At 33.9% G+C, this 27,858-nt stretch overlaps 1 protein-coding gene and 1 long non-coding RNA gene across 4 annotated transcripts; one reads left to right on the top strand and one right to left on the bottom strand.

Moving 5' to 3' along the window:
• Window positions 1–1,316: 1,316 nt before the first annotated feature.
• On the bottom strand, window positions 1,317–21,878 carry LOC106171104 (thyroid hormone receptor beta-A). Of its 3 annotated transcripts, none has more exons than XM_087004435.1 (8): window positions 21,583–21,878; window positions 15,685–15,765; window positions 13,130–13,248; window positions 11,788–11,929; window positions 10,346–10,524; window positions 7,550–7,678; window positions 7,129–7,387; window positions 1,317–6,140 (listed from the first exon to the last, which is right to left on the bottom strand). In XM_087004435.1, exons 1-8 carry the CDS (start codon window positions 21,689–21,691, stop codon window positions 5,677–5,679), a joined length of 1,482 nt encoding a protein of 493 aa, XP_086860561.1. In that variant the 5' UTR covers window positions 21,692–21,878; the 3' UTR covers window positions 1,317–5,676. The 3 variants fall into 3 exon arrangements, with proteins under 3 accessions (XP_086860561.1, XP_013406710.1, XP_086860562.1); XM_013551256.2 differs by having other exon boundaries at window positions 10,319–10,524; XM_087004436.1 differs by lacking the exon at window positions 15,685–15,765 and having other exon boundaries at window positions 10,319–10,524.
• Window positions 21,857–27,858, top strand: LOC147763448 (uncharacterized). Its single transcript, XR_015332819.1, has 2 exons — window positions 21,857–22,001; window positions 26,878–27,858. It is a non-coding gene; the product is annotated as an uncharacterized LOC147763448 (long non-coding RNA).

Below are 27,858 nucleotides of genomic sequence, written 5' to 3' on the forward strand. Positions count from 1 at the left end.
TGTTGAGGGAGTGGCATCGCTGGAGACAACCAGCAGCCAAGCATACCGAATGGTCATTACACGCTAGATACCATCTGTATAATACAGTCCTTATGTCTTGTTTCCACATACTGTAAAAATGTGTGATCAAGCATAGCTTTCCGTTTGTCTTATAATGAAAACAAGACAGGCTCCTAATAACTGCAATTATTTCTATCTGTGTTGAAACGTATACGTATTTTCGTACACATGATATGATATAAAACAGTGCTCCAATTCTGCTCGACATTGGTGAATGTTAAGTTTTTTTTGTGCGCTTCGCGTTTCCAACTTTTTTGTGTGTAACCTGGACTCCTTACTGTAGCAGGTGTTGACAAATGACTTAATATGTCCTAAGTTAGTAAAGCATAAAATGGCTCGGCAAACCAGGTGGCCGTTCCCGTTAAATTTCGCCCGAGGAGTACTTCGTAAGAAAACACTCTGGTATCCTTTTGGCTGATTTTGAAAAATATGCATTTGTGTTAATAGCATGACAGAAAATCTTTCCAGAAACCGATTAACGTTAGCGTTTTCAAATTTTAACATCATTTCATTCATTTTAGGCATGTACTCAATTTTAATCATTATTTTCGTCATGAAACAATTTCTTTAGTAAATAAAAAAGCCCTAGTCTAAATTATTGACTGTAAAAATTGTAATAATAATGTATGTGCAATTTATATAAACTTGATGAAGTAATCTTTATCTTTATCGCCACCAAGCCCGACAAATGCTTAATCGTGTTTCAGATAGTATAAATGAAAGGCATGTGTATTACCAAAGAGTTTCGTTACTTTTTATCACCAAAAGAATATTGACATATGTATTACTTGCTTAATTTTTGTGCTTTACGGACTAGATTATTAAACGGTTGCCATTTTGTAAAGTAATATTAAGTGTTGGCGTTCTTTATTTTAAGCAAAAATATCGCTAAAATTGGATAAATTAATAGCCTAAAACTGTGGTGATAATCAGCGATTTTACGAGTATTTTACAAAATTATGAAATATACTGATACGGCCTACATTAAGATCTATTCAAATAGAATTCGACAGTTTCAATAAGTACAGGTCATACTGGATCACTTCAATTTCTTTTTTTTGTTTTTCGCCAACTCGCGAAGCAGATACCAACTTATCACACATAAAGGGTGAGGCATTTTACTTGAACGGCAAATTTATACAGATGCGTTAGATCATTATATTCTCATATCCACCCTTTTCACCTAGCCGGTTAGGGGGAATTATAGAAAAGTTCCAAGACCCGTATCTTTGCGTAATGAAGGACAACACCGACTATTTAAGCAGCAGCACATTTATTTCCGACCAGTTACCTGGAGCAGTAAAGAACTACAAGCAAAAGCACTTTTTCACAGCAAACAAAAATAAAAAGAGACATAACAACATTGTCTTCAAACAAAGCCCTCTTCCCAAAATTTAAAATCCTTTCCCTATAAAGAAAGTTTAGATTGGTTTTCAGAATTACCAATTTTCATTTTACTGATTTTCGGCTTCCAAATGCATAGATTCATCTACGAATTGTAATGTTAATCAAATAATTACCTAGGCATGGTTATCATATTCGAGGTTAATGAAGTATAACATAAGGACCTGCCAAGGTAACATCCAGTCTTAATTTTCATTAGGGAAATCTCCAAAATTTGCTTAAAAACTCCAGTCCAATCCAATCATATTTAAGAAGCCTACTATACCATCAAACATTACCAATCTTTTAAACGGCATAGACTGCTTGGCAGCCTTTCAAGAAAACATAACAATACAAGTTACCACTTTATTAAATATTGCTATTTCAAAGTGTGGGAGAAAGAGGACACCCAACTACAGCCGACCAGTTCTTGTAGCTAGCTAGCTAGCTGGCCATTCACTCACTGTGGCGATTGCATCACCCTAGTTACTTACCACTAGGTTTATAATAATTATATAAAACATACAACAGAAAATCAAACACTGAAACAATAATGAATCATTGACCATTGTCCTCCAACAACGTGCATAAATGTCCACAATGCCCTGGACTCCTAGCCGATTTAATCCCATCTGTTTTATATATATATATATATATATATATATATATATATATATATATATATATATATATATATATATATATATATATTCATTCTTGTATCTTATACAGGTGAGATACACATATATAACATACCTATACATTTATTATATGGACACACTTGCTCAACGTTGCAAACATTTACATGCCTTGCAACAGTAGCATGCAGGGGTATATATATATTTAGTGAACAAATGATGAAATCACTGTTTAAATATAAAGAGCATGACAGTGCACTCCTTTCCTTACAATGTATTTAGCCCAACAAAGAGCCATATATGATATATATGTTTATATATATATATTTACAGTACATAAATGTGTGTATATGTATACACACACATACATGTACTGCCTGTCTACTAAGAAGGAATTAAGAGCTATACCCACAGTATAATATTAATTATTGTCATTATCATAATAAGTGATACTTTTAACAATCTACAATTAAAAACAATAGTCTCCCCTCTGAGGAATAAGATAAATGGACAGTGCCTACACATTTTTATACAGTGAGGTAGGGCTGGCTGTATAGTAAAGCAGAAGCAATTAAAGCCGTGACACTTCACGACAATGGAATCCTATAATACATAACGGCTCTTCTTCCATCTGCATAAGATAAAAGACGTCATATCTATGAGAACTACTCCGTAAAAAGATGATATGGCATTCAAGCAAGCTACTTGCAATGCTGTGCTAATGGTAGGAGACATAACCCACAGTGTTACAAAAACTCCAGGAGTATTTTTGAGAAATGAATAATAAAAACAGTCTAAAAACTATTTTCTGATGTTTAAAACATCTGGAACAGTTTCAATTTACAGAAGTACCCTCAAAGCATATACAAGACAGACATATTTCTCTCAATTTAATGTAACCAACATGCAATACTCAACTCAATAATTATATAAGATCTACTGATCTATTTCATTATTTACATGCTCCAGTAGGAAAAAAAGCAGTGCATTGTTTGTTTAGGGGGTCATGTACTCCGATGCACTTTCTAAAGAAAACCCCATGAGCTGTTTACCTCCTCGCGTGGCACTTGGCCACCCCCTTCCAACCCACCTTCCCTCCTCTTCATCTTCAATCTTATATATGGCATCATAAAATTTGGTTTTTAATACATACCTTAACCCTAATTTACAATAACAACAATAATGATAATAGTAAACAATGTTTACAAAACATAATCCAATAAGCATTAACATTACTACTGATACCGCTTCTAGTACGGTTTCTAAACTTCAACTGGTGTGCAATGTTACAGCACAAGTCAACATGCTGCCTATTTAACATACTGGTGCCCACGGTCAACTTCTCCCAGCATCTTCATTGTGTGTTGTAATCATCAAACATCAGTCTAAGCAACTAAATCACGTACCAATGATGTAGATTATTATGATAATAATAACAATGTTTCTGAGCCAGATTTATCTGGATATTATCAACATCACCTCGTATGACCACATTACTTATATAGATAGATATATGTATGTATATATGTATATATACAGCAAATAGCAGACCTTTTTTTTTCTACTCCTTACCATTTTAAGTACATGTACAATATCCGACATGCACTATACATCAGACATCACTACTTCGCACACTTTCTTTGGCATTTCACAGTAACAGTCTGGTATTAAAACCTTCAAATTTCTACCTCTTGGCCCAAAAAGCTGGGCAGAAACGCATTCAACTTGGAAACTACGAATGATTAATTCAACTGTTGTAGACTAAAGGGGTTGAAATAACTTTCTACTACAAAAACTTAAAGAATAAAAGTTGAAGACCTCGACGTTGGACTTTTGCAACTTTTTCAGTTGATTAGAACAGACTTAACAGTGTGTTAGAGCAGGAGAATGACCACTTACAGGGAGAGGTCAAAAAGTTATCTTGAAACACAGCACTCTTGGCTGCCACATGAGCTCACTTTTTGGACTAATAACAACTATGGACTAGAAAGCCTTGCCACCAACACAATTGGGAAAATAACAACACTATATAAGAAACTACCTAAAATACTACTTATCTAGTAAGAGAGAAAAAGACTAGCAGTTACCACTGATCTACATCACTTTGTTAACATGTCACCGGGTAGCGAACATTATGCACAGTCATACTAACATCCAGTAAAGGTCATCCCTTTATAAATTCAAGAACTTGATATAACAACTTAAATTGGCTTTTCATTGCTCATAATGTTGCCATGAGGGTTTTTCTAAATATATTTTTGGCAAGTAAAATCACAGTCAACCTAATGGTTTTGATAGAAAATATTCCCTAGGTAGTTACTATCAAACGGGCATCAAGTGGAGAAAAAAAAAAAAGGCACAAAAGATCTTGGAAGTGAAAATATATATGGCAGAATATCAAATAGGCAACAGAATATCCAAAAGTCTGGTCAAGAAAAATAACTTTTGATTTATAAGTTCCGTCTGCAGGTTTGCTATGTTTTAACTTGCTACAAGGAATCACATTCACTTAAATTTATAAAAAGATGCTTAACTGATGTTTAACCCAATAATATGAATAAGTTACTGACCAAAATCCCATAACAACCATCTGCTTACAATTCGCTCCTTAGTGGAGTATTTCTACAACATATGATGAACCTATCTACATCTAATAAATTGCTTTCCTATCTGTGTAGATGACAAGATTTCAGAATAATTCCAGACAAAGACTAACCCCACTGATATGTACTTGCCTCATGTACTTAATATATATTAAGTGTCTTACCTCAATGCACTGACTGTAATTACTCATTAATTAGAGAAAAAAGAGAAAATAAAAGCAAAGATAAATGTCCCCTTTTCTCCCAAAACAATGCTTTGGTCATACCATCTAAAATGACAGTTGGATTCATAAAAGAGAAGAATTTTTTTTTTTCGTTTTTTTTTTTTCCAATGAGTAAATAAAAATTATAAGTCTCCATCAATCTTAAAGGTAAAAAAGACAACTGAAATTTATGAGTAATAATCAGTCTTCAAATGTGCATCTAATGAACATATCTACAACATTGCAGTGACTGCATATTATCTACTAAAAATATGGGAACACCTACAATGGAAAGTGACAATACAATTTATGTATCTCAAGATTCATTTAATGATCGTGTGCATTTCCCATTTTATTTTTTGAAAAAAAGTTTAAAAAAAAAAAAAAGACTGAGAATTATCTTGCAAAATTTATCTTCCTTTGGATTTTTGCAACCTATAGGTCTGCAGCTTATAGCCGCTTGAAGCTAGAAAGCACAGAAAAAAAAGCACTATCTTATGCAATAAGAGTAGAAACATTTCAATCTCATTGTTTCAATGCATGATTGAATGTAAGAAAAAACTGCACACTACCACACACAGTACAGACTGCTAAGAAAACACCAAAAATAGCACCCTTCAGTCCAAAACAGACAGACAAAATCTTGCCAAATAAATCTTTTTAAGATATTCTTGTGACAAGTGCTGAAATATATTTGATGGTTATTCAAGTTCACACAAAGAAGAAAGCTGGAGTGACAATTATAAGAAAGATATGGCAAACGCAGATTTGCTTCCTGTCTTTTGCAGTTTACTGACAGCTGTTGATATAGAGGTCCTCTGACTTTGGTGGAGGGGACGCATACATTCGATCTGGCTTCGACTGTGGATGAAATGGGTTCTGGTCAGGCATCTGCACTGTGTAGGAGCCTGGATCATGCCTCATTGGAGGCGGAGGCAACATGTGATTGACAAGATTTGACTGTTCAGTCTTCAGCAACTCCATTGCTTGTCGCCTGTCGTTATTCTGCTGCTCACCTTCATCAAACATTTCCAGGAACAGTGGTGGAATTTCACCGGGGCAATCCAATTTTATGCACAGAACTCGCTCTGCATGTCTTGTGCTGATTGTGCGAAGATCCGTGACTTTCATCAGAATCTTTGCCCAATGAACTGGCTGGTCTGGCCTGCGTTCTGCTATATAGCGTTTATATGCCCCCAACACAGCATCCTGGAGCTTTTCCACACTTTCAGGTTCTTTTAAACCTGTACGATCTTAATAAAAAGAAATGTAAATGTATTTATACTTTTAAGTAAACCAAAGGCCTGTAACTTAAAACAAACAATATCGTTCAAAGTGTAATAACTATTATAAAAAAATTTAAAAATTTGAATTATGCTCAATTTTGCACAAGTCCTTCATTATTTTGTATATATCTAAAATACCTTTGAACATTTATGTGAATTCAAAATGTGAATTCAAAGCAAGTGTTGGCAGCTATGTTGTGGACAGACATTTACAGTACACAGGTATGAACTCATAAAAATCTCAGCTTTTTAAGCCAAATATTTGCCACAAAACCTAACTGCATTGCCACCAGTTTATAGTGTAATTTACAGAAATGTTGAAGGGCATCATTTCATATTTCCCAGAAAATGATATTTGAACTCAGATATATGACAAATATTTAATGCTTTCTTTCTGAAAATAAATATTCCACAGCAGTCTCATTTGAAAAAGTAAGGAATTGTGCACACATCTATACATCCATACATGGTGGGAGAGTGATTATGCAATGTTAAGTAGATTTGCATTGAAATGACTTGGCCAACTGTTTTTGTTTGAAAAGGGTTAAGTTTAAAGCATTTAACACCACCTCTCTTCATAAACGCATACACAGGCCTAACTAACTACCAGACTGGGCACTGAATGATCCTGAATTCACCGGTAGATTGGACTACACTAACCGTTTTCAAGGTGTGCATCAGTACGTATTTCACAGTATCATACCCCGGAACAAATTTTGAGATGAGATGCACTACTTTCCAACCCCGCTGAGAATCATCACTATCACATCGCGTACTGGGCAAGAGCAGTCTCACGTCTGATATTTCGAAGCGCATACTGATACACACCTTGAAAACAGGTAGTGTGGTTTGATCTACCGAATTCAAATTCAGGATCATTCGGTGCAGAGTCTGGTGGTTGGGTAGGTCTGATACAGAAAAGTATAGGATATGGTTACGTAACTTCTCCACCTACCTGACTGCATCAACAACACAGCAGCTAACAGAGCAATCTCAGTCTTATCCAATTTTAACTTGGCCAGGCTCATAGCAAACTCAAAGATGGGTTCCACAAGGAGACCAAAGCCCCCTCCTCTCATCTGAGCCTTGTTTAGTGTCAGGCCACTCTGTAGGGTCAAGGTCTGGTCATCTGGGTTATAACGGCATGCTGCTCGCAGACACATAATTTCCATACAGCATGACTTCAAAAGCAGAATCTGGTCATCTACATTTAACTGAAATTATTCCAAATTTAAGAAATTCTGTGGTCAAATTTTCACTGAAATGAATCAGAATTAAAGCAATTTACAATACAGATAACTGAAACTAAAAATTTAAGAAATGTCTAACAATCACATTTTACTAACAGAAAATTAACCATTATATATAGAACTTACATTGACAAATCCTGGCACTTGTTTCGCAAATTCAACCACTTTCACAATAGATGGCGTCATTATCTCGGCTAGCTGCTGCCACACCTCTGGGTTTGTTCGATCCAATTTCTCTTCATCCTCACAACGAGGCTGAAATTGACACAAAGGCACTTAACAGAGATATTCAACGGGAATTTGTTACAATGTGCCAATTTTGAGAAATTGATTTTACCTGAATGGGTGAACTTACCAAAGCCTACTACATGGAATTTAAAGGGGTATAAACATCTTAATTTCTTAGTCCCTGCTACTTAATTATGATACTTAGAATACATTCATCTCTCTATTTTCATTCATGCATAAGGATAAAAGAAAGGTATTGATCATTGCAAAAAGCAAAAACTATCAAAGCCATGATTAAGAAGCCTGGGAAAATGATAAAATTGTTATATATGATGACACCGCTATGGCAAATAACATTGTCAAAATTATGTAAATTTCCATCGACAAAATTAAATGCCACCAAAACAGAAAAAGAACCAGTCATGTTTCTTTTTTGTATATCTCTTACTCAGGCTGCAAGAATTTGTCAAAATTTGCCATCTTTCAATGAAACAGCAATTTTGATAGTTAAATTACATTGATTGATCAAAATACAAAAATGGCACCTTTCCAATTGGCTCATTCGAACAGTCTTCAAGCTACTAATGACTTCCGTCAAAATATAGAATTTCCAATTTTCAACAAACCAAATAGCTTTAAGCAGATTTCGTCATCAATACTGTGATTTTTTAAGGTAACATGACCTTATAATGTACAGTAACCTAACCAATACTTGGGTTATTTCAAATCTATTTATAGGATATTATAATCATAAATTTTGAAAATGAAGCCACTTGGGAAGGGTCAAATGATTAAAAACAGGGGGCAAATTTTAAGTCTTAATTTATTCTTCCCTGAAATATTCATAAAATTTCCAATTGTGAACCTGAAATTTTCACAAACAATTGGAACAGAGAGCAACTAACTAGTATAGCAACAGCTTAAACAGATATTTATGCAGGGATGTGATTGGGTAAAAAATAAAGTTTCCTAAAATTTTGAAATTCCCAGTACAATCATACCCCAGCATACATATCTATAACCAAAAGCCGTCAAGCGCAAGAAGAGACTATTCCATTCAAATATGGGACAAGGTATTGCCTCTTAGCTCAATCCCATTTTAACTACCCTTCAAATAAATCTTAATACAGTTCAGCCAGTAGGCTGACCAATACCTGTGCACACATTGTCTCCAAGTCCCAGTTTTTAAATGGAAAGGCACTTATATGAACAACAGGCAAAACTAAAAAAAATGTGAATTTGGTCCGATATCTTAATCCTTTCTGCACAACATCATTTTACTGTTAAAAACAAAACAACCAGTTATTTTTCAAATCCACTGGTTTAAGATTTCAGACCAAATTGACAGAAATGACATTCTCCATCTTGCATGCACACTGCTGGGTGTTTCTTTCCAATGATCTCTAATTTGAGAGAGTTTGAGCTGCTTTTCATTTTTTTTTTTTGTAATTAAACATTTAAAATATAATTTTGCAGGCAGACAAAACACAACCATTAATCAAGCATGAAAGTTGCCACACCATTGCTTTTCTCCTTTTAAAGAAAACAAACAACAAGGCAGCTAAAGCTGACATGTGGACAGACAACATTTAATGGTGTTGATGTGGAAGATATTATGCCAAATATTATAATTTTGGGTCTTGTCACCCCAAACTTCTTCCATAAATGCAGATTCAAATGTGAGAAATATTGAATAGTGACACATTTCCAACTGGCTACTTCTAAACTTGAGCTAAATTTTAGTCCTATGAGTTATACAAGTTTAAGAATAATAAGTAACAGTTTCATTTTCATTGTGTTTATGATGAAAGTGCACAAAACCAGGGTTTTGTCAATTCTAAGCTTAACAGCATAACCACGTATTACTGTTACTGAGGACATTCAGAAAATGTAATTGAGCTTCAGGACCATAGGAGTTATAAGTGAAAATGCTAATTCATAATACTTTGTAAATTCAAGCTAAAAATCCAATCGGACTGATTTTCAAACTCAGCATATTTTAATCATTTTCAAGTGTGAGATTAATATATAACATGCCTTTCCTTTAAGGTATTTTTGTTGAAAGAGCACAACGATGGTGATGACACAGGTGATGGCTATATGTCCAGACACAAAGTGTCTGTCCATAAGAGAGAATATATATTAATTAGCTTGAACAATATTCTAGATCAAAATACAATTGAACAGGTTGAAAAAATATAAGCCGATTTAAACTCAACAAAATGGTTCCAAAGACTGCAAAAATGTCAACCTGTTCCCCGTTTTTTGAATTCCTTTCTTTTTACTCCACTTGTCCCTCCCATGATAACCAGTCAGCTTCAACATATAGATATTTTTCGTTGACCCTAAAGTAATATTATAATTAAAAAAACTATTATGCCTATGCAACAATTATGAAATGAAAATAAAAAACAGCTCTATCAAAAGGCTTAAGTGAACAAAGGTATGTTTCATGCATTTGTATTAAAAAAGTCTTAAGCAAAGACAACTTAACAGAATTCCAAGACGTCAAAGGAGAAAAGCAATTCCATTCCACCGGATGCATTTCTACGGAGAATTTTGTTTTCCATTATCTGTGGATAATAAAGCATGAAGCAAAACCAAAAAAAAAAGCGTTAGCTATGGAAGCAACAGAGCGGCAATGCAAGACTTCATTAAGTCACTCACTATCGTGTAATTTTTTGTCACATTTACAGAAGTTTGCTCATAGGCAGCCACAATATCCTGGACCAGCATCTTGTCATCCTCAGTCATGGAGTCGTGCATGCAGTGTTCTTGTTTCAGCTTCAGACGCATCTGTTCCATGCGACGCCGCTCACGATTTTCTTCGATTAATTTTCTCTTAGCTACTCTCTGCTTCTCATTAAGGACCACTGGAAAAAAAAAACAGTTGAGATTGAAAATAAATATATTTGTAAGAATTTGAAGTATAATTTTGAAAACGAATTTAATATTCATCAAAACTTGATGTAACAGTCTCCAATGTTAACTACTGGCCCAACTGTCAGTAAAAGTGTCAGTAAAAATCAGATCACCCCAGTGAAACTTTTTAAAAACAGTTGCTTTTTTTCAATGGGCCTGTGGCTTTTTTTCAGCTTTAATGTGTACTCCAATTCTTTTTTTATAAATGTTTGACTAAATGTTGAAGTTTTTTTTTCAAAATAAACTTCTGAAAATCCCATGTTTTTGTTCTTATTTGTGATAGGAAGCCTGTTTAATCTCCATATGTTAATTTTAGTAAATTTTTTAGATAATTGGACTTGGGTTGGAGAATTTTGGTTGTGGCCAGTAGATTGTCAGACCCTGGTGGCTTTGATGGTTTTTAAGTTGAAAAGTATTTGCAACAGACTGATTCAATTTAGAAAAAAATATCATAATGCATAATAATTCCATAAAATGTAATGCAAACATGATGAATAATATCTTTCAAAATTTCACTCAATTAAGTTAAATACTGAATATAAGCTTTTAAATTAAGATTTTACCATGCTAGCAACTACACAATGAACGTAATATTTTTTTCTTTTCACACCCGAGGCCCTCAGAGGTGTACGGGGGTTGTGAACTCTGTGTTTACAAACTCATGCTAAGTTACAAATATGTTGATCACAGCACAGATCTCCTTGACAGTGTGGGTTGCCAACCCCAACATCTTAAATTGTTTTTTTCCGCTAAGTACAAGACTGCTAATAATCAAAATCCTGCCAATAAACTGAAACAGACCATGAACCATTTCAACGACAACATTTTCTGGCTCTAAATACCGTCAACAACCTCGATTTTCTCAGTTCCCCAAATTCTGACTATTAAAACAACGGATTATTGATCAATCATGATATGTCCTCACCTTTCTTGGGGTTACATGGAAACATGACAATAAGCCAGCAAATTTTGTCACAATGAATCAGGTTAAGATGAGGACACATCTATTATCACCCTGCCTACATAATCACATCTCAGAAATAAGCCATAATATACAACATGGGTGCTAAGACTTTGGAATATAGGATTATATATTTAGTAACTGAGAATTCAAGAGAAAATGCCAAACAGCCTTTTTCTCTCTTAATTTATAAACATCTTTAACATGGCCTGTCACTAACTCTTCTCAATTAATAACTTAAAAAAACACTTACAATCAGTTGCCATGCCAACAGTCAAGCATTTTCTAAAGCGGCATTCTTGACACTGGTTGCGGGTTGTCTTGTCAATGATACAATTATTGTTCCACTTACAGTGGTATTTAAGATTTTTCTGAATAGTCCTTCTGAAGAAACCCTGAAAGAGAAATATTGAGTTCAAATCAGTTAAACATTGTCATTATCAAGATTTTATCTACAGCAGTATCTTTAATGAGCGGTAAAAGCTGCCAGCAGTTGCAGAATGAAATTATTTAAAACCTGTTTTTATTTTCAGTGCAAGTGCCATAAAACATTTTCCACATTGAACTTTTACTTAATTTACTTAATTCACTTGGTAATGATTGCTTGTACTATAATTCAAGAAATACTATGCTTTATTATGCTTTTCCCCTCCAACAATCAAAATTAATTTCACAAACTATCATGAAAAATAATATACACCATGTTATAAGAAAAAAAATAAGTTTGTTTCGATTTTCTCCAATTCGCATTAAGTTTAATTCCAGAGACTTCTCTATGAGGCAAAAACTTACTATCTCATAAAATTAATATATCTATAAAAATATTTCCACCATTAAAAAAATCTTAAATCTTATCAACACATAACTATTGCAGGGAAACCTCAAATATTCCTAACAGATTAGAAAAGGAGAGTCCACTGATTATATCTCTGTTATCAGTGTGTCATACACATTGTGGTATACTGGGGGTTCAGGGTGAAAATTCATTTCCAACAAACCTACCCCCCTTCCCCACAAAAAACTTTATAAAACACAGACAGAGGCTATCATTTAAAATTGCCTACCCAAATAAGGAACAAAAATCGAGAAAACCTTTTTAAAACTGGTTTTAGAAACTGCGTATTTACAATTTAGCCCAGCTAAAGTGATAAAGTAAAGACATGCCTAAATTCCAAAGGTTAGTTATCATCATCCAAACTGGTTCCAAACTGCATGCTCCCCACCACCTCTGTTTGTTGACCTTGATCAGTGGGGATCTCAAACAAGTCCCACCCAGACTAATTGTTTTCTGACCCATCCAAAAAGGAAAAAAATCCCACCAATGACACTCTGGCTTGTGGCATACTTGTGGCACATTTTCAAAGCTTGTTAGATATTGCAACAAAATCATCCCTTCTCACTAAATCCTTGCTAAATTCTTGCCATATCGGAGAAGTGGGGGGGGGGGTGTTTAAGTTTCACTTTCTTCAAACTAAATAAAATTTGTGATATACTTTCACCTAAGCTAAATAAAATCTGGGGCACACTTCACTTAAATTCAAATAAAATATCTAATGCCAAAAGCATAAACCAGTGAGTGTTTTTTTTTCCCCCACCTTACAGCCTTCACAGGTCATACAGCGGTAGTGATAACCAGTTGCTGCATCACTGCACACCACGCATGGTTCTGGACCATTGGTTAGGTCCATATAACTGGGGATGTAAGGTGTGCCAGCTGGAAGTAAGAATAGAGAGATAAAGATGTGTATAAATGCATCGATTGAGCAGCAGAAGTTATTATAAATTCATACTTCTTATTACGAATTCAATGCTGCAGCAAGCAATATAAAATCTAACTTGAGAGTTGAATTTTGTTAAATTTTATACAGTTGTGCTGTACACAGACGGATGGCTATGTGAATCATAACTTGGTGAACTTATCAAAAATATTTCTTATTCATCAGATATAATAAATTCTCCCAATTCTGGCAAAAGTTTGATGTACTAGAATGTGCTCCGAAACTCGTCGTTTGTAAGAAACATAACTTTTTTTGCTCTGTATTAAATGAATTAAAATGTCAATTTGGTTGTAAACAAAACATTCGAGGTGAAAAAAAAATTTTAGAAAACAGAATAAAAATAATACATTCGTGTCAACTTATTAATGTAAGTCTTTAATATAAGTTTGATATCATGGAACCTTAATATCAAATTACCATTTATAATGCATAAACATGTTCGTGCACAGCATAAGTTTTCATTACTACAACAGAAAGTGATATTCATGGGCAGAAATAATATGAAATCATAGACATGCGAAAAAGAACACACTTGAATGATAATGTTCATAATGAATAAATATTTATCTTATTTTTTTCTTTTGAAATACAGAAAACCAGAGCTCATTCGCAACCATGTAAATGCCACAAAACTTAAATAATGGTGCCATATACTCGAAAGAAAAAAGTGCCAATGTGTGGCTCTAGGAGAATTTTCCGGATGTTTGCATTTTTAAAAAATTCAATCTATTAATCAAGTGACTGTTCAGTAGGATGGAAGTTGATTCAAACAAGAATTTTTTTGATGAAGTTATATTAAAAGCCCTCAACATAAACTTTCAAAATAACGAATTTACAATATTATAAGCACTTTTCTAAGTATGACTAAAATCGAGAATTGTTATCATGGTTGTAACTGTAATATTAATGTCAGTCTCAAGGTCTTGTAGGTACAAAAACACAACAAAATGTTCACTGAATCAGTGTACTCTTATGAAATAAATGGCAATGACTAATTCTTTTCCATATGCAAAAATGAGTAATCTTTCAGATACATAACTTTGGATCATAACAATTTTATTTCTATATAGCATTTGTGGTGTTTTTTCTACTTAGTATAAAACTTAAGGGTTTCAATTTTATTGCTACAACTCATACGTTTTAAATTAAACAATTTATGGAATTAAAAAACACAATATCTGTAAAATTCACAATCTTCCCAATTAAAAAGCTTGCATTTCTACTGAATACATTTCTTCGAAACCAAAGGGAGTTTTGGCCCAATTCCTATTGTCTCAAATTTTACGCTTTTTAGCAGTGCACACTGACTATAAATAAGACTACATACTAGTTAACATCTTAAAGAACAAATTGAAAAAAACCTAGAATAAAGACACTTAGTATCCAATATGAGAATTTACAAATATACTATTCCTATACTTTCTTCAAATAATACATATACAAAATATCACCATCTTTACCTTTATTGTTCTTTTCTAAAAAAAGGGCACATATATATATTACACAAATATTACACAAATGTCAATAATAACTTCAGAATAGATACAGAAATACTTCTTCCTGAAACAGTAAGCATTCTGGTACCTTGTTTCAAGAAACTTGTTTGCTTTCCCAATACTGTATAGTTTTACATGTTATAGTAAAAAACTTAATACTTAAAATTTGTAGGGTTGTAGGGTTGTGACCAATTTTCTTCATGAATTTTTCATTCAAATCTTTGCAAATGCCAATACCATCTGAGCTTATATCAATCCATTTTTATCTGCCTTCTTAATCAATTAGATCATTAAAGGTTTTTATTGTTACAAAAAAGGAAAATATATTCCTGAAATAATATATTCATTACAAAAAGATATGGCACTTCATCAAATCCTCCATATTCAGGTACAAAATAATATATGAATCATATTTCTCCTCAGTGGGACTTCAAAGGGAAAAGATGTGTTTAAGATGTTCGACTGGTTTCACTCATTTTTGTTCATGAACACTATTAAAACCCTTTCAACTCTGTTTTTTAACTTGCATATTTCCAAGGCCTTTTGTTCAAGTCATCTTAAATTTCCCTTATGTTTCAAAAGGAAATGTTATATTATCCAAAAGCCAAACTTGAAACAAAACAAAATATACCAACAAATATAAAAATATAAATTCTAAATCCTTCTGGAAGAATAATTGTTGAATTCAAAATAAGGTTACAAATTTTTGACAAAAAGTCTCAAAGTCAGATTTTTTGTCCTTTAAAATGTCTAATCAACAAAGGATTTTACAGCAGCCTTGCATTTCAACTGCCCATATTGTTTCAGCTGTTTTTTTCAAATTTTAGAAATTATTATATATTAGTATGTATGTATATAGTGTGATGTTGCACCAACCTGAAGGACGGTTCTGTTGTGGGTTTCTTGAGGAGTCAGGACAAGGAGGTTCTAAGTAAATCTTCATACTGTCGTTTCCAACTAAATTTCATGTAAAGAATATAAATATGGAAAAGGTGATTATACATTTTCAAACTACAAAACAAGAATAACTGTCATCATCTGTTCTAAAGAATACCAAACATAAAAACCATCTTCATATTAATGGGCTATTTGGTGTAATTAAATATTCATGCTATGAACAGGAAATTTTCTTTCAATTTACTAAAACTGTCGACATCACTGACTTAGCATGCTATCTTTGAGACGCATCCTAAAATAAAGATTCACAAGCACCAATCTTTACCTTGCCGTTTACAAAAATATATTTGCCAAGCTGATTCACATCCTGGTAACAGCCCTAGATATTGCCTGAAAACCTCCAAATACTTCTCAAGTCATGCTACAGAAAACAACGCTGAGCAGATCTCTCACCCTAACCTGGACTGGACTGAAAACTAATATTCTTACACCACTGTCCTACTGCCCTGACTATGACCTCATTGGCGATAATTCCATCCACCGGTTTATAGCAGGTCCATGTGCATCTTAACAGCTTGATATTCCACATTACACCGAAGGTGGACTGCTGCACCTTGCGTAAGACCACCACCTCCCTAGACTCTATCAACCATCCAAAAATACCATGCAAATTTCAATTTCTTCCCTCTCTGTGCTTTTGAAACCATTTTGAGAAAGAATGCTGGGAGCCTGAATGCACACAAAAAAGAACTTCCATGCGGAGTTTGCCTGCCAATAGAGGTCACCACTGCCTAAATATTTTTCAGACTGGTTGGCAGTTTCATGTTTGTGTGCAAATAACTCCCTGGCCTTTCCTTTCATTATATCCAAGTCCCTATCATATAAAATTACAAAATGTCATTTCAACTAATCTAAATCATACTCTGCTGAGAAATAATGAAAGTCTCCTGAAGTAAACAAATATTTCCCTTTACAAAAGGTAAACTGCTAATTTGTAACATTTGACAAAAAAATTAATCCCTGCCAGAATGTAATGAGTAATGAGAACATTTAAAATCCTTACCGAAAGAATGTTTAAAAATCTAAATTCAGCACAACTAAATTTTAAAAAAAGTTAACACAAGTTTTATCATTTATTTCAATTTGTTTTTACAAAATTCATATGCCAGCTGGCAAATATCCTTGTCATTTTCCTCCCAAATTGGCTAATCATCTTTCAATAACATTGGTAATTAGTGAAAGGGCTTGTTGGACTTTCTTTCTCTCTCTCTTAGTTAATACACAATTAATATAAATGCATACATACATGTGCATAAATTTATTCATAAAAACTAATTTTTTTAGGATTCCTAATACATGTTGGCTATGTTAAATCATTTTAGCAAATTTAGAGTGGGGTGTTTCAGTTGAGTCACATTTAAGATACAATTATGCAGTAAACTTAAGATTAAACAATATGATAAAAGATGAAATAATTAAAATTAGGCAGCATTTAAATATAACAGTTTAATTTTGTGTGATGTTTTATATAAGCGTAAAAACATTCAAAGTTGAAAACAATATCATGTAACTTTTTTCCTGTAGCATAAGTAATGAAAATTTTAAAAAATCAGTAAATTGGTCATGATTTTTAAAACATTAGATCATCAAATTAGAGGATTTCATTTTTACTTTTCAAAAATAAATACAATAAAATGAAGAATTCAAATAAATTATCCAGTAAAAATATGTACACAGTTTTCATTTAATTTTGACAGAATGCACATTTTTACCACCAATGTTTTCAGAAGTTCAGCATTTACTGAAAAATATACCTAAGTTTCTGATTAGTATTATTTATTAGAACTGATTATTTGCAAAATGTATAATTATCTAAACCTACTCCTATAAATTCCTACATTAAAAAAGGATATTACCCAATTAAATAAATACCTAAAAATTTGAAAATTATAAAATTAGTAAAGAAAAGGAACAATATGAAACCCTTATTATATATATATCATTCCCTTATGGAATGCAGATGATTGTTTGAAAACCACACAAACGTCTTTCAAATATTTCAAATCTGAAGAAAACACAAATAAAAGAAAAATTTCATTTCTAAATGAAAAAAATTATTTTTATAGAATACTGAACACAAAAATCTGAGTACCACTATTGTAGAAGAAAAAAAATTATCAAAGTCTGTATCAACTACATTTTTGATATAAAAGCAACAAAATATTTAAGTATATAGCAATATTTCTTAAGCTGATGAAATTCTTCTCAAACAAAAATATTTGTTCAGAAAAACATCTTTTTTTTTCATGTCAAATTAATTTTTCTCTTTCCAATTAACAATTTTCATACATTTAAATTTAAGTGGTGCACAATTTTAAAACTTTACTCAAAACAATTTCACTCATTTATTAAAACATTTCATTTCCAAGGTAACATTTCCTGAAATACAATAGTCTTCTTGCTTCTGAAACATTCGTTTTCCATGACAGACTTTCACATCAACAAAATATCAAGCGCAAAAATCCAACCAGTAATTTTACACAGCAGCAACAACTATTCCAAAATGTTCATTTCGCCACCTAATCACAAACACATTTAGTTTTGTTTGTTCGCCATCTGTCCATCTGACCTGCATAATCAGAGTCCATTTTCTGTCAGGTGAGCAAACAACAGGAGCTGGTTACCAGGCAGTAATCCAGCCAGAACTTCTGGATTATGCAATGGCCAGATAGGAGCCATGTTTATTTAACCTCCAATGGGGTCAAATCAATGTGACCTCATCAGATATTGGCAAAATGGCCAGTTTCAAAAATCTATAAGAAACCCCAATCCTTTTGAAATAGTGCTGCGGTCCCCTGCCTGCCAGTGTTACATAATGTTTTTGCTCTCTCCCCTGAAATGCTCACCCCTCCCAGGGACAAAACGTTAATTTCGAAATTCACCCCACTCTATGCCACTGTCTGCGTCCAGTGAAAAGAGCTATATTGATTAGTGCTACGTCCACTGGTCAGTTCTCTGGTCATACAGGGTTCAACCTTCATGGGCGTATGGTTTCCATAGAAACACCCATCTATATTTGATTTATTGCAACAGCTCAGGTAATATGGTGCATTTGTCAAAGCAAGTTTGCACTAAGAACTGCCAATGTCTGCAGCAACATTAATTTTTTAAATTAACATTTTAGTTATAATTTTATTTCCATTGCTCTTAACTTAGAAATTGCCTGAGTGTCTCCTATCAGTTTTCATTAAGCCTGCCCTTTTCCCACCCAGACGATGTGCAATCTGTGACATGGTATTTCATTTTTCCATTCCATAAAAAAAGATGATTTATATTTCCTCAAGACTGACAAGTATGGGCTGACGCTTAGCTATTACATCATCTTTCTGTCTGACCTGTCTAACTAAATCAATAAAAAGTGCTAAATTTTTCTGCCCGATGCACCAAGAGAGTTCCAATTTCAGCAGCTGCCGCCAAAAGCAATTTGCCTTTATTCAGCCAAAAATTTGCTTATTTTCCTAACCATTTCCTGAAGTAATCACCCAAAAACATACTCGGAAGCAAAATGTTTCAAACCTTTCAGAACCCTTAAGTCCTCCTTTTGCCTTTTTTTTTATTTTTGTCTAAAAATGTGAAAAAAAATGTTACATAACGAATCCTACAAAAAATGCCAAGTAGGTTGTTGAAGATTCTTTTCTTAATACTCTGACATTTACCTATTCATTCCAACTGATAATATGAACAGTTAACTACATGCATGGCCAATCCTAGTGCTAGGTCAGCACACTCAAAGACTTGTCTGAAAAATATGCAAATGAACCAGTCTCTTTTTGCAAGGCCACAGCTTAATATTCCATCAAAAACACATTCCCACTCTTTTTTTTACTTCCCTTTTATTTAAGTTTCTTTCTTTTCATTAGATTAATATATTCTACCTTCAACACATCAGATTACTAACAAAATATGCTGCCAGCATCCAAACCTGTCTGGGTATTATGTAATTTTTTCAACTCAAAGGCCACTGGGTCACAGTTGTTTACAACTAGTGCACAGCCAATTGCATACAGCCTGCGGCATCCTATATCATCAGGCATGCGCAGAGGAACGATGCCTGGACAGAGCCATATGTATTTTTTTTCATGTTAATGACAGCAAGATTCCAATACCCACAGATAAAAAATTCAACATACTTGCTTGTCACCCAGTAACCTGCTTTCTTATCATCATCTCAATAAACAACATCACTGGGTTTCTTAACAGGTCTGTAAATTTGATCCGCCCTTTAAATGTAGGACAAAAGTTGGTCGGATAAATAAAAACAGCTCGACTCTCAATGTCACCTTGGCAGTGAGGCATCTATCACTTTTTCATATCTGACAATTGTTTGCAAATGGTCAATAACACCTTATCAGTTCAAACTAACATGGCTGTCTGGACGCCACCCCCCCTGCCCTTAGATGATGTAATAGGTTTGCCCTAGATCGACCTGGTCACTGACAACTGACCAGAGTAACCAGACCAAGACCAGAACCAACTCTTGTCAAACTTTTGAAATCAAGACACAGATGTAGCTACAGACCAGTGAGCTGCTCATATTTAAATTCTGTTTATGTCCTTATCAAGGCTTTCTAGTTCTACCCCTTCTAACTGCTGTCCCTACTTTTTAACAATAAGCCACCAACTGCAAGAATTAATGAACATTACACAATTTGTATCAATTATCTGAATATTAGTTTCTACACATAAGTTACCTCTCTCAAATTGATTTGTTCATTGAGGAGTTGAAAATTAAAAGATTTTTTAAAATATCATAACATCTTGGGCTAAATAGTCAATAATGCAAAATGAAATGTATGTTATCTTAATTATATTGAAAAAAAAAAAAGAAAAAAAAAACCTCAAGAATTCCAGTTAAATTGCTAACATGACTCTCAGTCTTCACCAGCCTCTTTTATCTGAAAGTTGCACAGAAATCTGAAGACTAGTCCTGCTTTGAAATATTTTGCTTAAAAGCCCCATGAAATGCAATCTTACCCAACAGATACCCTAATATTACTTTTAACGAATATTTTTATCTAACTTAATCAATTTAAATGAAAATATGAAAATTGCATACAGTGATATCCGTACTTTAAAACAGTAACTGATATAATTTTAATCTACAATGTTAACAAATGCAGATTATCTTTATGACACCAGAATTGACAACATATCTACAATATGCAGCTCAACATTGCCTCAAATTAACTTCTCTTGAAGATTAAAAAATTTGTTTTTTTCACTATGTTTTACCCATTTCTATCATTAAAAAACTTTCCCACAGAAAAAAAAACATTTCCTATGCTCACTATATCTCACTTTCAAAATAAATAAAATTCAAGGAAACCTTTTTTATTAACGATATACATAAAAATGCTGCTCCCTGTAAATAAAGTTTGTCACAATTTGCATCACTGTCCTTAACCTGTCCATTGTAACTTGTATGTGATAACTTCACCCACAAATTTTAATTTTCAACTTCACATAAATGACAGTTGTTGATTTTTGGCCAACTATAAGAAGCGAGAAAAAAAGCTTAAAAGTCTTTCGAAAAATTAAGGTTAACTCTTTTAATATCTCACGGTTTCGCTAGACAAGAAGAGCAGCTCTCGTTCGAGGACTGACCAGTTCAACTGCGGTGAGTGGGGATTACGTAATAAGTATGTGGTATCGACGGGCATTTTCAACGATCTATGTTTGGCACTTTCTTCCGTCGAACGGCTGAAAAACGGCACATTTTTAAGATCCAATCCGTATTTCCAACATGGCTGCAGAAAATTGTGTAATCAAACTTGTGCCTGACTCGGCAAAAGAAGAAGCAAATACTGAAAGGCTCACCTTTTGGTTTTTTTCTAGGTGGGTCCCCGTATGGTGGTGAATACCCAGCCATCATGTGCTGGCCATCACTCCGTGGCGAGTACAGGTTGGGTGGGAGCGGTAAATTCATGAAAAAGATGTCGTTAGCCGTCTCTCTCCGAGATTTTGATGGCCGGTATTATCTCCAAACCTTCCTCCTTTCCGTTTCTCTGTTGTCTCTACATAAATCTGCCCAACGAAGTCCACCGTCTCGGCCACAAGAAAGGTCATCAGCTTGACCTGATAGGGTTTAGCTTGGTAAATATGGTTGGGCGGTGATGTAATAGTTAGCGAATGAATGCTTGTGGGTAGACCTTATTTTCAGATAGGGGTAGTAGGTTGTGTCGTATCAAGACAGTGCCTTTTCGTGATCTTTTAATGTTGCACGTGCAGAATGTGATGTAAGTATATTGATCTTATCTTATAATCTATTTCAAAAAAGTTAATAGAATGTGTTGAGGTTACAAAGTCAGTAAAAGTTCCCTAACTTTTTAAACGAAAATTTGCTGTTATTTTAGTGCGATTTGGTCTTATTTTTGGTAAATGTGAACACATGTAAAATAAACCATAGCAGTAAAAATAATTTAATTGTGTGATTCGATAAAAACCAAAAAGGTCCTGATCCTCAATTCTGCATCTAACAACACCTTGCTTTCAAAGTCCGAGCACCTGTATCCCCTTCACTATATTGATCAGGATCGCTTTCAAATATCTAGACTTTCACTATTTTAAATCAATGATTTCATTCAAAAAGTGGTTGATTTTATGTTCCCATATGATAATATATATTTTATTATGAAAATTTTATTGATAAAATGAAAAATTCTGTGAACAGATTTTGAAATTATATTATCAACTTTTGATGATGGTCAATATGATTTGGCATGGCGTTAAGGGCATTACGCGTGCGCATTGCTCTTTCGATTTAGGTCAACGGGAGGAGTTTCGTTGATTGACAAACGGTAAATGATGTAATCGCGTGAAGTTGCACACCCGTACAATCCAATGTTAATCGTGTAATGCACTTTGAGTGACCCTGAATATACTATAGATTTACTTATGGACGACCGGAATGACCATAAGTGTGAATTAGCAATGTTATTCAATCGAGGTCATCTTGTCCGCGTGAGGTTCGATTCGTTCAGTTCCTAAGTATCTACTAATAAGAGGAGCCTAGATAATTTTTGCTATTGATTTCGGGTAATAGGCCCAATGGCTTTTTTTATCCAACAACATGCGGGCGACAGTAGAAAATGTACATAATTTATATTGTCGTCATACCTGATTTATATTTGCAGACGGATAAGCATATGCCTAGCAATATATAGGAGATATAGGGGCCTACAAATGATCTTAAATTATCAAAGTGTAATAAGCGAAGTAATATTGACTGGCGTTTAATAAATGATTATCGGATTAGCAAATGGAATAAAATACACAAATAAACAGACAAATGTGGTAGTAAACGAAAAGATAAAAATGGTTAGCCCATAGAATATACTGTAATATATAATTTACCAGTATATCAATCAATTTTCAACCAATTAATCCCTATGTTCGCTACAACTTTGCCTTCTCATGTCTCCTAGATAGGTCTACTAATGACAAAATGTATTAAAGATGAGAACCGTATAAGAAAATATCATTGATTTTGATACTGTATGTGGTCAGTGGCCATCAATGTCCACTGAAAAATATTGATCGTTATGCCTGTAGCGCCAAGTCAACGCCAGGAAAAGATCCTGAAAAAATATGTGGTGCATAATGCAATTATAATTTTACGTACACCATTGTCTCTTATGTAATTTGTCTCTTATTTGTGTATATATTTATAAGTATTGTACAAGTTTAGGGCCTATATAGGAAATGCCCAGATCAATACCAGTTGCGAGAATATTTATATGCGTTGTGTGGTTTTCTTCCTCTGACGGCATTTACCATCCTTTTTCAAATTTCATGATATAATGTAATTTGTCGAGATGAAAATCTGCTGGTCAGATATACACCTTTTTTTATTAATTATGTCTTCTTTCCTTTGTAAAGTCTCTTATACTTACGTTTACTCTTGTTCAACTAGATGGAAATTGATTATTTGGATACACCAGTAAACTAATTATGTTGTTTATCGTTATATTTATGTATATTATTTCCATAAATAACAAGGTAAAGCAACCGGGAGTGTAAAATAGCATCTAAATGAATGCAAATAATTTAACAGAAATTTTATCCTAAATAAAATCTCGAGAAAAAGACTACTTAAAAACTTGAATAAAGGTGCCCAAGGTAATTCAATAACGTTGTGAAACTTTAAGTAAAAAATACGTCTGTATCTATGATTTTTAAAATCTTTAGGGAAAAAACTTATTCAAGATCGGCCGTAGCTAAATTGATGCAAGCGGTGATTTAAATGTTTCCATTATACAAATTAAGTATTGAAAAGCATACTAAAATGAAGAAGAGGACGACCCGAATAATTCTAGCAGCACGCATGCTGTGTCATCACAACTTTTTTCAACATATTTTTTCTTTAAAAAATACAATAATAATAATAATAATAATAATAATAATAATAATAATAATAAAATACTGGACGTTCTGCACTGATCAGAAAAAAGGAAAAATAAACGTTTCGCATTGCTTATAGTTTTGGGCTTTGGTATAAGAACTCACTGGGTTTGTTTTGATTGAATTATCATCTCCAAATACATTTTTTTTCTCTTTTCTATGCTTTTACTTAAAAAGAAAGAGGAGTAATGTGAGATATGAGTATGAAATTGTGGACTGAGTTGGCAATTAGTTAAATGATGCTTTGATGGACATTCACAAGGAATTTTATTATCATTATTATCATTTTTATTGCAACAACATTTTAAATTCCGAGTTAATCCTCACAACCCAACCAACTAAATTGTATAAAATAGACGAAATAATTTATATTGATCACAAGAATATAATATTAATTTTATCTGTAGAGAAAAATACTGTACTTGTTAAAACATTTCAAAATAACGACTTAATCGCATGTGAAAATTGCATTTTAGATCCTAGGTAAAGTAAGTCATTGTTTCCATATTCTTGTAACAACAATTAACGATCAACTGTTTGACAGACGAAGCCCTTTACATTAATCAAAATATCTGCCCAACATTATGTAATAATAGAAGCCGAAAAAGGGCAAGTTAAAAAATATTATCAAGTATCGCTACATCACATTTTGAGAATAAAATGTCACTAAAATCAAGTCTTTCTGTAAAGCAGTCATTACGTGGAGACTAATAACGAGTGCTGTCCGGGCGATTTTACAGACAAAGATACCCCAGTGCCTCACCCACCTCAAAATTTATCATAGTTAAATTGGTTCGTGTTTCCAATAATTCTACTAGGTAAACCCACAAAAATCAATTAATTAATTAACATAATCCAGGACCGAAGGGAATTCCATTAAAATCTGCTGGATGGGTGCCTATCATTTAATGTCGATCCTAAAGTTTATCTATTCATCTAGTTTGTCGATTTACGGCCATTTTTTTTTTTTTTTTAGTAAACCAAAATATTAAATATTTCAGTCATAGTAAGGACAAAATTTTATGAGTAAACCAAAATATTTAATATTTTATGAGTAAACCAAAATATTTAATATTTCAGTCAAAACAAATGGGATTTGTTCCAAATTGTAGGCAATCCTATTTTTTTTACTATAAACTGTATAGGACGGATGTTGCGTTACTACAAATGTGTGTCCGATTTTTGTTATGCCCCTATTTCACACAGACCACGAATCCTACGAATCGCCAGGAATTAACTAATTTCTGGATTCGTGGTTGAATCGTAATCAGTTCGTGATTGATCAAGAATTGCAAGAACTGACTACGAATATATACGAATGTTAAGAACTTCACGAACTGATTACGATTCAACCACGAATCCTGAAATTTGTCAATTCCTGGCGATTCATGGGATTCGTGGTCTGAGTGAAATAGGGGCATTAGGTAGACTTCACTCTTCACTTTTTTCGCAACTTCTCAAGGTAAAAATATTGACAATTTCCTAATTTTGTAAACTTAACCACTACTTCATAAGCATTAATATTGTTGCTATGGCCAGTCAAAATTTGGGTCCACTCGAACTGATCTGATTTTGGGTTCAGTCGGTTCATTTCCACAAGTAGATTTGTCAGCTACTCGTACATGATGTATGACATGCCCTGCTGCAAGCCGTTTATATTTTAAGCATTGTAAGCCGTTGCCATTGGGAGTTAGCACTTTGCTGCAACTGCTGAATGTTTTAAAATTGTTATTTTAATTCATTTTGAATGTGTTATTTCAACGAATTAGAACTTACAGCATTAAAAAGTACGTTTCTATCTAGGAACCATCATAGTAATCAGTTTGATGAGTCCCGGTTTCAGGAATAAGACAAGCACATGACAGGAAAGTGCATAAGAATGCAATGATGAATTCAAATCTTTTAATGTTAAAAAATCTGTTATCCCGGCTTTCCACAAATTACAGTATACCTGTAACCATCTTCAATTAACATTTTTGGAAACGGTCCTAAATTTGGTATCTGATCAGCTGTTGATTAATAAACAAAAAACTTCATATTTAAGAAGACATTTATTTTTCCAAAAATCGCTTTTCTCTCATATGTAATGCCACAGATGGTAATGACTGACGTCATTTTGTCCCACTTTTTGCCATGTACAATACAAGCAAGGACCTCTCCCAATATCCACATAATGCAATCTCAGGATGACAAAATATCTGTTCATCTCAGGCAGAATATGATTTTCCATTTATTTCTGTGATTGTTAAACTGCACAACACACACCTAGTCCTCCTCCGATCGCGTCCTGATGAGTGACCTATGCGCGGCCAGTGTGGATTAATCACCCCGCCATGCCAAGCCCGCGACCCAGTGAGGAAACCGTAATTAACGTCTCTTTTCTGTGTAGTGAAAATTGATTTGCCACGATTTGCCGTTGTTGTGAAGGAAACTTCAGGAGATCGGGGGAAATAAAGACACACTTCACCTATATTAATTTTTCTCTTTAAAGTACCGCAGGTTTAGAGAAATGTGTGTAAGAAATAAAAAGATGCTTGTGATGCTCGCAATCGTATCTTATTGTAATGGGAAACCTGTGCATGGACCATCATCTCCTCCTAAGGCCTCCATAATTAGATAATCTCCTATAAACCTTATAAAACAGACATCTAATGAGCGATACTCAGCCATATGAGTGATATTCAATTTGTTTGAAATTGATTTTTCTTTCAGTGGGATTGTGCAATGTAACACAAACAGTAGACCTGGCAAAGGATGACCTTGCTGTCAGGTGTTGAGTTGCATACCAATAACTGAGATGGCCGCTGCATGAACCCGACGCCTTCGTTCAAGTCAGTGCACCAACAAAAACCCCATATTTGTCTCAGTGCCCGAAGATAAACAAAACATGATGGTGGAGTAAGGGGTCGCGTGATATTGAGTTATCCAGCTCCTGCGTGATGCTGTCACTTAAAGACCCCTGGTCGGGGTCACCGATCACGAAGCCTTGACAAGGCTGAACACGCCTCATACACAATTTTAATAGGACAGATATATAGCTCAACATATGCTGTGTATTAAATACAAAATGATAAAATTACTTGTTATAATTATATTATCGTAATATTGACAACGGATAGGTCTGATACCTGTGGACAGCAGGACAAAAAATGTTCCCCTAAATTTTTCTTATTTCTTCCATGCCAGCAGTCAATCCGAGTGCAGCGATGTGGATTTTGGTTACATCTTCCCCCGCCCTTCACCCCACCACCATATTCCCTTACTCCTCCCCCTCCCCTCCCCCTGGCGAATTCCTGGATTCATCACTGAAGAATAAAACATTTTGTCATCTACCATACAAGTCAATTATTGGATAATTAAAATCCAAACCAATCCTCTTTACAAATTAAAGCAAAGCGCATTTCTTCTATTCAAAACGAATGTCCCGCTGGCGATATACGTGGACTTTGCATTTGCATGTTTAAAGAATTAGTCACATGGAGCCCGTTTTCGCAGAGGCATCTCGCTACTCAACAAATGGACTCATTATGTTATAGCAGATTGGATAACTAAAATAGTAACAGCTGACCGCGACTTCACCTCTCTGAAAGTACCATCAACAATCAATATTGTTTGAACCGACAGTAGCTGAATGTCTACAAGAAGCCGCACATGTAATATAGTAATGAGTAAATAAAACAAAATGAAAACCAA

This window comes from Lingula anatina, chromosome 2 (assembly GCF_051362555.1).
Source record: "Lingula anatina isolate TDL-2025a chromosome 2, LinAna3.0, whole genome shotgun sequence".
Taxonomy (NCBI): domain Eukaryota; kingdom Metazoa; phylum Brachiopoda; class Lingulata; order Lingulida; family Lingulidae; genus Lingula; species Lingula anatina.